Source organism: Oryzias melastigma, linkage group LG16 (genome assembly GCF_002922805.2).
Source record: "Oryzias melastigma strain HK-1 linkage group LG16, ASM292280v2, whole genome shotgun sequence".
Classification (NCBI taxonomy): Eukaryota; Metazoa; Chordata; class Actinopteri; order Beloniformes; family Adrianichthyidae; genus Oryzias; species Oryzias melastigma.
Genome location: NC_050527.1, coordinates 1,658,256 through 1,671,038, shown reverse-complemented (window position 1 = coordinate 1,671,038; position 12,783 = coordinate 1,658,256). Strand labels below are relative to the sequence as shown.

The 12,783-nt window shown below is 37.1% G+C and overlaps 2 protein-coding genes across 2 annotated transcripts in view; one reads left to right on the top strand and one right to left on the bottom strand.

Annotated features, from left to right (window-relative positions):
* si:dkeyp-97a10.2 overlaps positions 1-7,609 on the bottom strand; it is a gene marked incomplete in the record, with an annotated part of 8,519 nt that extends 910 nt beyond the window's left edge. Inside the window, 3 exon segments of the mRNA XM_036216068.1 lie at positions 3,142-3,381; positions 4,157-4,522; positions 6,161-7,609. Of these exon segments, the coding sequence (XP_036071961.1) occupies positions 3,142-3,381; positions 4,157-4,522; positions 6,161-6,212 (658 nt within the window).
* Positions 7,610-8,909: 1,300 nt separating this feature from the next.
* Positions 8,910-12,783, top strand: part of si:dkeyp-97a10.3 (basic-leucine zipper transcription factor A) — a 17,963-nt gene continuing 14,089 nt past the window's right edge. The window contains exons 1-2 of the mRNA XM_024268387.2: positions 8,910-9,261; positions 9,348-9,405. Of these exons, the coding sequence (XP_024124155.1) occupies positions 9,366-9,405 (40 nt within the window). The 5' untranslated portion in view covers positions 8,910-9,261; positions 9,348-9,365. The remainder of the gene's footprint in view (positions 9,262-9,347; positions 9,406-12,783) is intronic.

Below are 12,783 nucleotides of genomic sequence, written 5' to 3'. Positions count from 1 at the left end.
AAAAAAAAAAAAAATACCCAATGAGGAGGTGAGGAGGTAAGAAGAAAACCCATCTGACATGTAAAAGGGCAGAAAGGTCCACAGGAAGAAGTCTACATCCATAAAGTCTTTCAAAGAGCAGAAGATTCAGGGAAGTGTCTCTAGTTCCTAATGCCTTGACTGTCAATGAATGCTGTTCACTAGCATCAGTATTAGTTATTGATCTTACTCTAGAAAAATCTATGAAAAACTGATATAAATAAACTGTGCCGACTGGCTCAAAGAAAATCAACAAATAATAAATTAAAAGATGCTGACAGTTAAAAGTGATGCTCACTGCTGCCTTTCATATCAACATTTAAGATGACGGATCTTAAAGATCCACTCTGATCATCTATAGAACTCTTTTAAAAAGTCTTCTCTTTGGTCTTTTTATTATAATTATGCAGTTTTAAGCCAAAATAATAAAAAAAAAAAACTCTTGGACATTTTTTTTCAGAGAGTTCATTAGAAATTCACCACTGAGTTGTGGGCTGGACCTTTGGTGCAAAGCGACCCCATCCCCTTTTCCCCTCCCCCAGCTTGTGGCTCTCTCAGCTTATTTTCTACACCAGGAATAAGCCGCATTTTTTCATCTACTTCCGGACTCCCAATGACTTGAATGAATAAATACTCAGTCAGAAATGCAATTTTAAGCTCAATTTTCTTCATGTCAGTCCTTTATAATCAGAAAAATACCACAAGAACATGTGAAAAACACAATTTCTATTAGAGTTTGCCTTTAAACTGATTTTACAACTTTTTTTCCAAGCAATATGTACATTCTGATCAAAAACCCAAAAACTAATTTTTAAAAAGAAAATAACAAAATGTAATAAATATAGTGATAAGATTATGTTAAACTTTGAATTTTAGACACTAAAAGTTGTTGATTGCATCAGTAAAAAAGTTGGAGGAAAAATGATGATGTTTACAACCATATAATGGTCCCCTGTAGTAAAACTGTGAACATTTTAGAAGCAATAATTACATCTCCAAGTAATAGTGTTTAAAGAAATGTCAGTACTGTGATGATCTGTTAGGATCAGCTCTTGAGAGAGAAATATCTTTATGGCTGCCAAATATCCCAAGTGTTTGTGAGTCAGACATGTCAGATTCAACACAGTTATACCGGACATCCTGATTCCCATGGTAACCAACCTGAAGCTCCCACCACCCACCTGCTCATGGATAAAGAACTTCCTAGTCAACCGACCTCACTAGGTGAAACTGGGTCAGCACTTTTCATCTGTCTGAACTCTCACCAGCTCCCCTCAGGATTGTGTGCTGAGTCCACTTCTATATTCTCTCTATACATCTGACTGCAGTCTGATGTACAGCCCACCCAGAACATCATTGCCAAATCCGTAGATGACTGAACAGTGGTGGGGCTGATATCCCAGGAGAACAAGATGGAGTCCTGAAACTTGGAGAGTGGAGTCCATCTAAGAACCTGGTTTTTAACATCTCCAAGACTAAGGAACGCATCCTGGACTTCTGGCGGAAGAAAGCCGTCCATCTCTGCAGATCTTTCCTGGACTACCAACAGCTCTCCCCTTGTCAATAGCAGCAGCTACACTTCCTGAGGGTGCTCAGGAAGAAGCAACTTCACCCAAACCTGCTGGTGACCTTCTATCGCTCCACCATCGACAGCATGCTGACATATGGTGTGTCAGTTTGGCTTTCCAGCTGCACAGAGGGGGACAGGAAGAGGCTGCAGAAGGTGACCAACACTCCACTGAAGATCATTGGCTGCCCTCTGCTGACATTCATCTATACCTCAGACTGCCTCACAGAGCCAGAAACATCCTAAAGATCAACTCTTACACCAGTTACCACCTTTTCAATCTTCTGCAGACGCTACAGGGCCAGACCGACCAGAACAAACAGACTTGGTAACAGTTTCTTTGCAAAAGACGTGACTATACTGAATGCCAATTTTAAACCGCAGGTCACCTGATTCTCACATATTTTTCTTTGATTTTTTGCACATTTTTCAGATTCTTGCACATTTTCCTTTATTTTGCATGTGTCTGATTTTTTTTTTTTTGCATATTTTCCCTTAATTCTTGCACATTAGTTGTATCTATTGCATATTTCCCCTTAATTTTTTCATAGTTGTCTGATTTTTTTGCATGTTTTCCCATAATTATTGCACATTTATGTGATTTTCTGCATATTTTCCCTTAATTATTGCACACTTGTCTGATTTTTTTTGCACATTTTCCTTTAATTTTGGCATATTTGTCTGATTTTTTGCATATTTTCCTTTAATTTTTGCACATTTGTCTGTTTTTTTTGCATTTTTCCCATAATTTTTTGACATTTGTCTGATTTTGGCATATTTTACCTTAATATTTGCACATTTGTCTAATCTTCTGCATACTTTTCTTTAAGTGTTGCACTTTTTCTGATTTTTTCTTGCATATTTCCCCTTAATTTTTGCACATCTATCTGATTTTTGCACTTTTGGTAACATGATGGATTTTTCCTATTTATTAATCTGTATTGACCATCCACATTGAAGAGAACTGTTCTTGAATTGCATTATACCACATTTAATGACAAAAAAAGCTTCTATTCTATTCTATTGAGATTAATCTATTTTCAGAGCCTTCTTTATTTCTTTAAAGGTCATGGGGTTGCTGGAGCCTATCAATGGTCCACACTGACACATAGGAACAATTTAGTCACAAATTAACCTTTAATTCATGTTTTTGGACTTTGGAAGAAAGCTGGAGAGCCTGGAGAAAACCCACGTACACATGGGGAAAACATGCAAACTCTACACAAAACGGTCCTAGCTGGGATTACGACCAGGAACATCTCACAGTGAGGTGAGAGTATGAACTACTGTGCAACCATGCAGCCCTGACAGAATCATTCTGTGCATTAAACTCTTGACGTTTGAATTTCCTAAACTTAATGGTAAAGTTTAAATCCAAACAAGTGTTTTACCCTTAAAGAAATGTTATGCTCATAGAACACAAGTTTTTGTGTCTAGACCTGTACAACTGAGATGAAAAGCAAACTGTTGATGATTAACACATACTCATATATGGATATATGTTTCTTTTGTTTGTCATACAAAGAAGGCCCACAGTGAAGGTCAGCAGCCTGTACCTGCCGTGTAGGTGGCAGAGCTGTAGCCCAGCTTGTTGCTAACTGTGCAGGTGAAGTGTCCACACATGGGAGTCTTCATGACAAACAGCGTGGTTCCGTCCTTGGAGACCCTCCCCAGTGTCTGGCTGATGGCGGCTCTCTCATAGAGCCAGCTGAAGCGAGGCTCTGTCCCCCAGGCCTCCCCACACACCAGCACAGAGTGAGACACGTTGATGCTGACAGTGACATGATGAACCGCTTCTGCGGAGACGGATGAGCAGAGATCGGGTCAAATATGACAATAGTGGTAGGTAAAAATCTGCACTGGGAAGAAATGAAAGGCCACATGAAATGCTCAGCCGTGGACATTCATCTGGCATTAAATAAGAATAATGATGCGTTTCTGGCCAAGAGGGTTCAAGACAAAGAATCATGAGAGATGTTTAATGCTGTTGGGAGAAACTGGCTCAGATTCAGAGACCATAATGAGATCAGAGATTGAGGTATAATGTAGGGAGTGTGGGATGATGGAAATCCCTGGAAGCTGAGAGCAGATGTAAGAGAAGAGAAGAGCTGATAAATTGATACAGTTAAGAGTCGGCAGATCTGAGGAAAAGCAGAGAGCTGCAAAGAGACAGAAATCCTGCAGAGAAAAAGCAACCAAAGAGAGGAGCGGGAACGCCGCGCCTTCAGGCGCATTTAAATTAAGGCTTTACATTATTAAGTGAGTCATCCACAATTAGGAAAAAACAATGCAAGTTGATGTGAAATTAATGCAGTTTCATTAAATTTTCATTAAACTAGCTGATCTCTGACTTGACAGAACGATCATCGGCTAACAAGGTGAATATGTGAGAAATGGCGGCGCTCGTGGACAGAAACTTTTCAGATGTTTGTTGTTATTTTGCATCAATTACCGTCTGGTCATTAGTTTTTGTTTTAGTCGAAAGAAGAAAATGTTTCAAACTGAGTGCACATCACTTGTATGGATGAAGAATGTACAGAATGTTGTCGATTTATCCACTTAGCGCTGTACCATATTCTCTGACGATGCAGTATGCGGTGATGTTGGCGCCGCTGTGATCCGTCACAGTCACGGCGTACACGCCGCTGTCTGCTCGGCTGTATCCATTAATCTCCAGTGTCGTCTCCTGCTGCTCCACGCTCACGTGGACGTTTGGCCTTGAACCAGCGCACCGTGAGCTTCTGCCCGGGCAAGTGGCCAGTGTCACTCTCACCGGATCGCTTCCAGTTTCGGGCTTCCTCTCCCAGGTTACCATGGAAACCGCTTCCAGGGGACCCCCGTCAACCCGGGCTCTCAGAACCAGACTAGAGCCGGGGATTACATGCACGGGCTCCACGTTGATGATGTGCACGGACATGGAGTGGAGCCTCCAAGGCACTGTGGACAGAGATTGCATCATTTATGAGCCTGATTTTGAAATTATCTGTACATAGACTTAAAACATGAATGTCAGAAGGAGGTGGAACAGGAATATCTGAAAAACATTGGTCCTGACTTAAAGACTCACTCTGATCATCTTTTGATCGATTTTCAAAGAGTTCCTAGTGGTCCTTTTAATTATGATTATGTCGCTTTTAGCTAAAAAAAAAAGTCATTCTAGGACAGGGATCTAAAACCTGCGGCTCTGGAGCCACTCGTGGCTCTTTTATCTCTCCATAGTGACTCTCTGGCTAAAGAAAAATAAAATATTAATATTTTTTTAAGTAAGGGTTACTAAATTAGGATATATTTAACTTAAATTAGTTAAATGTATACATTTATGGCTGAGGTGGACCTTGGAGATAAGCTATGTAAAGGTTTTAACATCCCTGACTTGAAGAGGTCTAGTTTGCTCTGTGCTTCCTCCAGAATACACCAATTTTAAATACTAAACAAAGCTTTGGTAAAACGTCTGATCCTTTATTAGTTTAAAGCACATAGTATCACATATTACTGCACTGGGATGATCCGGTCTGGCATAAGATGTCTTTTATTTTGAAAAGAAATCATGAGATTCTGTCAAACGCAAAAAAAAAATATGTCACATGTTGAGAAAATACTAGTTTCTTTTTATATTTATGTTTTTGTTAATGCCACAAAAGATCATAATTCATATTTATTATTTAAAATACATTATCATGAATGCACAGCAGGATCAAAATAAGACTTTGCAGCTTCTACTAAGTTTTGATCTGTAGAAAACGAGCCCAAATGGCTCTTTTACTGTTAAATGTTGCAGACCCCTGGTCTAGGACATAGTTTCTGCAGAGCGGCAGACACACAGTAGTTAGAAATTCCCCTCTGAGTCGTGAGCCGGACTGCTGGGGAGGAGCAACCCTGCCTCCGATTCCTGTTGCTGAGAGCTCTCTGTTTACACTCCCTCCCGGGAGGAGCTATCCATCTGATCCAGACGTACATGGATCTAATCGTCAACAAATTGTTGTGGAGCATCACGAATAAGGTTTATTTTTTGTCTGTTTCTGATTCTGTAAAAAAAAAAAAAAATACTCAAAATTGCAATTTTAAGCTTAATTTTCTTGATATATGTCCTCCATGATCACAAAAATCCCCCAAGAACATGTTAAAAAAATCAGTTTTCATCAGAGTTGGTCTTTAAAGAAACCATTTAACTCTTGTGCGGACGACTTCATGTTTTACACACTTCCATGTATGAATGCACCGAAAATGTCTTCTTTTAACCTCAAGCAATGATTTACGATAGACGACAGCCAAGCCTAATGTGATATCCATCAAGATTCACCACCACTGTCCTTATAGCCAAAGCTTGGTGAGCCTTGGTGCAGGATCTGCAAGAGTTATAAATCAGGTGTCTCAACTTCACGGCCGTGCCAAAAGGGAAGTTTAAATAATGCAACTGTGGTTATTAATGCAAGAGGCCATTTAGCAGAACTGCTTTGTGTTTTCACAAGAGGTGTAGAATGGAATGTTTTGGTTTTGTCTTAAAAGAGAAGTGTGAGAATGCCAGAAAAAAATTATATGAACAATTATGATGATAGTTAAAAAAAGAAGCCTTACTCAAGAGAAACAGGGGGGCAACTCTCCAGCACAGGAAATTCTGCAGATCCATGACACTTGCTGCTGCTGCTGGTGGTGCAGAAAGAAAGAGGAATCTGTGCAGAACCTCAGCTTCAGCAGAACATTTTACCCTCTGCTCCGACGCTGCAGCAAAACTACTAACTCAAAAGAGAGCATTCAAAATGAAAACACTCAGTAAACTCATATTTACATGTGACACTTCTCATAAAGTGGAATATTTGAGCTAAACAGGCACACATTTGTCAAAACTCAAATCCCCACGCTGCACAGCAGCAGCTCCAACAACACACGCAGGGAGCAGCACAGCAGCACAGCCTGCATGCATTAAAAACACCCTGGGATCCATGCTGCTGTTTACCTCGCAGTTAACCAGCTTGAATGAGATTCACCTACCGATGCAAAAAGGAGACAAACAGTGGAGGTTTTCCCACGCTGCGTGCCTGTTGTGAGGTTTCAAAGTGCAGAAAAGTTCATCCCGAGGGGAGATTTATGGTTCTGAAGATGTTCTCATTACACTAGGAGAAAGGGGACTGTGTGTGTGTGTTTTTTTTTTAAAGTTTCCTCTTCTTGTCGGGTCCAGGTTTTGGTGCAGGCGTCAACTTTTAAGCGGTTTCCTCCCCCTCGACGGCCCCCTCTACGCCCTTCCTGTACCCTCAATAACTCTTTGTGCTTTTAATAAGTGAGCGTTCCATTGTAAAAAAAAAAAAAAAAAAAAAAAAAACACCTCCTGTTTCAGCTGTTTTCGCTGACCCCTCTCCCAAACAAACTCCCCCTGAACAATCTGCAGACGTCCCCACTCTGGGACTGTTTGTAAAATGTATGGGATTCTTTGAAAGAGGAACAAAAATCTCTGTTTCTTGGAATGGTCTTTGTGTTGGAGACGTCTTGTTCTGCACAAACACCATTTGCACTGCAGGACCACTGCATTGTCTTGGCTCTTTTGTGGAGAGGAGGTAACACAGAACACAGATTTCTCTATTCTTACTTCTCAACTGAGAAAAGATCTTCGGGGAATACCAACAATTGTACAAGAAGAGGAAGTTCACACCATAAAGTTAGATACACAAATGATTCTCTACTTTAATCTTAGCTAGAAACAGAATGACATGACACCAAAAAGCAGCTCTAAGGGATGAGATCATCAGAGCTACACATCTTTCACACAACTAGAGCAGTGGAGCATAATTGCATGACTTATTTAGAGGTTAGTGCAGCATTTTATCACTTTAGTAGCTACATCCTGGGGCGTACAGATGAGTGATTTAAAAGTGATTATAAACCCATTTGTATTTGCAGAACAATTTGTGGATAATCTTCAGCATCGCAGCTGTGGATCCCACAGAGATCTTTGTCTACAGATAAAAGCTTTCAGCTGGAGTTATTCGGAGGGTGACACAAGCAGAACAACAGAAAAGCACCGACGTGTTCCCCTTTATATCAACAAACTTAGTTTATGCTTTTGCTTCCTATAGAGAATGAAATTAGTTTGGTTTTCTGGCATGTCAATAATGTCTTTTTAAGATTTTTATTGTTTTAAATGTCATCTCTAGACCATAACTGTAAGATGGAAAGGATCCAGCAAGTTTCAAATGAGAAGTGAAAAAACACACAACATCCCTCAAAACTAGATTTTTCTAGTCTGCAACCGTCAACAATTAAAGAGCATTTCTCAAAAACTAAAAAACAAATGAAGCCACAAAGTCTGTATTTAACACTCGAAAAAATAAAACATTTGTATTTATGTTAGTGTATGATACATATAATTTAAGTGTTTTGGCACATATAAAACAAACACTATTTTTTATCAGAATACAAAGTAGTTCTAAAAGTTTTGACAGGTTCGCCTTACATCCTTTCAAAATAAAAGACGCATTGTGTCCTTACATGCTGTAAATGTAGACAGAATGATGTCAGCAGTGATTTTATTTTATTGCTTTTGGTCCACCTAAGCCAGAAATTTGTAAATCTAATAAACACTAATCAAATCAAACAAATTCAGTGTCCCTTACCATAAGGTAGGAAGACTGCCTATTTTTCAAACCATAAGGAGAAAAAAAAAGTAAAATCTGCCTTTTAACCTGGTACAACTTAATTCTTGTTGGGTTTACTGATCTTAAATTGATTTTCTGTGGTACGCGGCACAACAAATATCTGTCAAAATGTTTGAGTCAAATCAAGTTTGACATATTTTACATTGCATTTTTCCCCTTTATAAGTTAATTGTTTTTTTTATTATTTTACAGTAAAAAGAAAGAAAGAAAAAATATATATTTTTTAACCAAAGAGCCGCAATGGAAGACTACAAGAGCCTGGAGATGCAGATTATTAGTATAGTGCTTTGTTTAAATATCATATTGGACTGGATATACGAAGAACTACTTTACAAATTTTTTTTTTTTTTTTTTTTAAAACGAGTTAAGGAAAAAAAACGTCTAAATTTTAAGTCACATGATTTTTAAAAAATATAGTTTAAGGAATATTTCTAAGGAATTTTATTTTATTTTTATTCATATTGACTCAGTACAAGCAAACTATAAAGCAAATTATATGTTATTTTAAGACAAACTTATATTTAAATGTGTAATTCTAGTCTAGGCTGCTCTACGTCCCAGACAACATCACAGCTTTTTAATTTAGCCTAAAAACTGCATGTTCATGATTAAAATACTACCGGAAATGCTTTACAATAGAGTTAAACATGACTGGGGTGGAACTTTAAAGATAATTAACTCTCTTATTAAGCAATTAAACGCTCATTTTAAATTGTAATATTTAAAATTATCTGAAAAAAATACCTAAATAAGAGTGTTTGTAGATTATTTTAAATTCAATTTTGTCTTAAAAAGGCAGGACATCACATTTTGTCTAAGAAATCGTACCAAAACTTATTGTATTAGTTTAGTTTTTTCCACAATATTACCAAGGGGAAACATCTTATATTCTGTCAGTTAATTGGTCGTGGGCGGGCCCTTTAAGACAGGTGTGTTGACAGGTGCAGACAGGAAGTAGTTCTCACGATCAGTCCGAACGACATGGAGCTTCTTCCCAGCACACAATGAAAGAAGACGGGGAATATTTAGGTAGAATCCATTAAACATTAGTTTGAATTCAAAATGTTAAACATTTTACGATTATTTAATCTTATTTGTTCTTCATGTTCCCGCAGACCGGTACGGCTGATAGAATGAAACTACCTTTGCTCCATGTCTGTTTTCTGCTGGCAGGTATTTACCGCTTTACTCTGACTCTTTTTAAGCAGCTCGCATTAATATTTAAAGACAAGAGTCTGTAAATAAGAAATAATTCAAGCAGAGTTGACTCGCTGTAATATTCCAAACATGTAAACAAAAGTTAGGAGCCGTGAAACCCGCGCGGCTGCATTCTTGACGTGATGCCTTCAGGGTCTCTTCACAGGCTCCTACATCCCAGTTTCATTTAGAGTTTCGGTGAAATTTAAAGTAACGTTTAATGTATTGTTTGTCTAAAGGGTATATTCAATAATTAATCTGGTTAATCATTGCTTGATTAGTTTACCTATGATCTTAGTGCAATAGTACAATATGTTTTGATGATACCCAAATACAACTTTCTATTTGTTTCTTGATAAATAATCAGTGCTTTAAAAGTATCATTAGTTCATTTCAGAATTGCAGGATCTTTTACATCTCACCCATCATATTTAAAATAATCCACATGCAAAATTATGTAAGTAGTTTCTGACTAAATGTACCTGTCTTGACCAAAGCTATACAAACTAAAATTCATTTTTTTTCTAACAGAAAATCAAAAAAATAAAGGTTTACTTTTCATAAAGGTTGAAACTCAAATGCCATTCAATTCTGAAATGACCCTCATGAATTTAAGTAATATTAAAACCAAATTCAAAACCCACGACAATGACAATTGAGTTTTTGGTGTTTTGGACATGTATTTGTGGTAGTTTTCCAATGATGGAGGACATATTTCAAGAAAATGAAACTTAAATTTACGCTTCTGAGTATTTATTTATTAAGTTGGTGTAAATCAGTTGCAGATGAAAAAAAATGCAGTTTGTATAAAAGCATATTTGTTGTTGAAAATTTACTGGACTGGCCACATGTTCCTTGCTCCGCTGCATCCACCTGCAGAAAAATAGATCCATTTACGTCTTTGTTTTCCTCGTCTGCGCTGGGATCTGGCTCAAAGCTTCAATATTGATCAATATTTTTGTTGCACCACTAATGCTAGATTGGGAGTTTGAAGGTATGTTAGCGGGAGAGTCTAAACAAAGGAATGATGGGAAGTGGGGGGAGACTGCCGACAGTCCCGCACACAAAAAGAGGCAAATTTCTGATAAACTACTGCTGTCTGGAGAAATGATGCCCTAGAAAACAACGCAACTATGCTAGAAAATGACTGATAATTCCTTTAAAATAGATCAAAAGATGATCAGAGTGGATCGTTACGAAAAAACAATGTAGCCTAATATAACTTTGCTTCCTTCTACTTCCTTCTTAGCAAATTATCAAACTTCATTTGATTACTCAAATTCTATTTGATAGCCATTAAATTTAAGGATTCAATGTGACATGTGTGTACTGTATAAGGGCAATTATTTAGTTTATTTTAACTACGTATTTTTTCATCCTTTGTTTTTTTTGTTTTTGTTTTGTTTTTTTTTTTTGAAACATCTTGAAATAAATCAGTCAAACCATATCTTGGCTAACCCTTTCACTCGTGTAAAAATGATACTTCAAAAACGAATCAAAAGATAATTAACTGTATAAATAAATTATATTCCCACCAGAACATGTGTTCTACCCTCAAAAAGTCAAAATATTTTGATTTTTTTTTTTTCCCCTACAAAATTAAGACTAAAGTTATGTTTTTTTAAAGCTTATCTTTGGTGCTCTGGTGCATTCATTACAGAATTCTTTTCAAGTTATTTGCCAGTAAACACTATAGAGTCTGAAAGATAGTCAGCTCCTATAAATGAGGTCTTCCAGTTTGTTATTTTGATTATCTTTGTGCTCCAAAATGACAGAAGTTAAGTGTTTTCGCATTTAACATCTCTAATATTTGTAATAAATGTACTGTGATTACTACCATAACTGTGTAAAAGCTTTCAAACAAGTTTTTATGTAATAATTCGACAGAGATGGACAACATGTTTAAGTACATTAACCTCTTAATTGGTAGACACTCTTGCAGCCCTAATTACAGCCTAAATATTATCATTTAAGGCATTATTTCACCTTCTAAAATGAGAGCCTGCCTAAACACAAATGATGGGATACATGCAAAATGAGATCTATATATTCGTAATGAAAAACGAGAAAAAATATATTCAAAGTAGGACAAACTGTCGCTCTTTAATGGCGTTTAACATTCCTTCAGCGTGTTAACGTTTCATTTCGCAGATGAAAACACACTTTGACAACAGCATTGTCTAGTTCTTATGATTCATAGAAACTAAAAATGTTGACGGCCCAGCCCTGTTCTGCATGCCTGAGGCGGGAAGAACCTGGGACTACTGTCAAAGCCAGTAAGACCAGAACCAAACTTTCCACGCTATAGAAAGTGAGAAAGAACAAAATAAAGCATTTTAAAATTTGCGAACCAGATTCTATACTAATCTAGATTGAAGCCAATTTATAGAGGAATTAAAAATTTAAGGAAGTTAAAAATGAGTTTGACCTTGATAATCCTTTTTTTTTTAGCATTTTTGTAAAAAAAAAAACTTTTATTTTATGAGTTTTCTTTGTCTTTTGTTAAATATTCAGAAAGTTTGATTAGAGTTTAGTTTCTTTGTATTTGTGTTGGTGAAAAAGTTCTACAAAGAAAAAGTGTTTGTGCTGACAGTGAGTGAACCAAAGTGCTTCAGCTCTGGAATGCAAATTATATTTGGATTTATTCATTAACTAAGGGCTGCTGTTCACGCGTGAAAGTTAATAATTGAAGCAATAATCAGCAGCTCTTTCTAATTATTGAATATCCATTTTGCTGCTGTATTGGCAGCTGAGATGCAATACTGTTGTGATCCAGCCTGCACTGTGGATGACAGTCGTTTTTTCCGTTGGAACTGTCAGCTGTGTCCCTCATGTGGAGTTTATTGAGGAAATCAGGGATAAATCTGTCGATTTAAAAAGAAAAAAGATGTTGCTTGATTTTTAATCAAACCTAAAACACAGTTTGCATGTCATCAAGGCTCTATTTCCGTTTTTTTGGAGTTAAATCTGCAGTAAGACATTTTTTGTAGTTATAAATGTTACTCATCAACTACTTACTAACTGGACAAATAATTAACAGCACTTTTGCTGTATAATTGACTTTGTACAAACACTCCAATGACAAGTGAAAGCACCACAGTGATGTGCCAAGTCGCTCCTGGGTGTTGAGCAATCCTAACTCATCAAAACGAAACTGAGACAATAACTGTAAGCCTGTTTGTTGCTTTCAAAGCCACTATTTGGGTAAAAAAAAAAAGAAAAAAAAGTCACTTTTTTTTTTCTCTTGTCAAGGTCGTGAAAGACAGTTCCAGCAAAACTGATTGGAGTATACTAGCGCCATTTAATCTAACAGGTTTTACTTTATTTGCTAGCAGAAAGACTGTGAGACCAAAT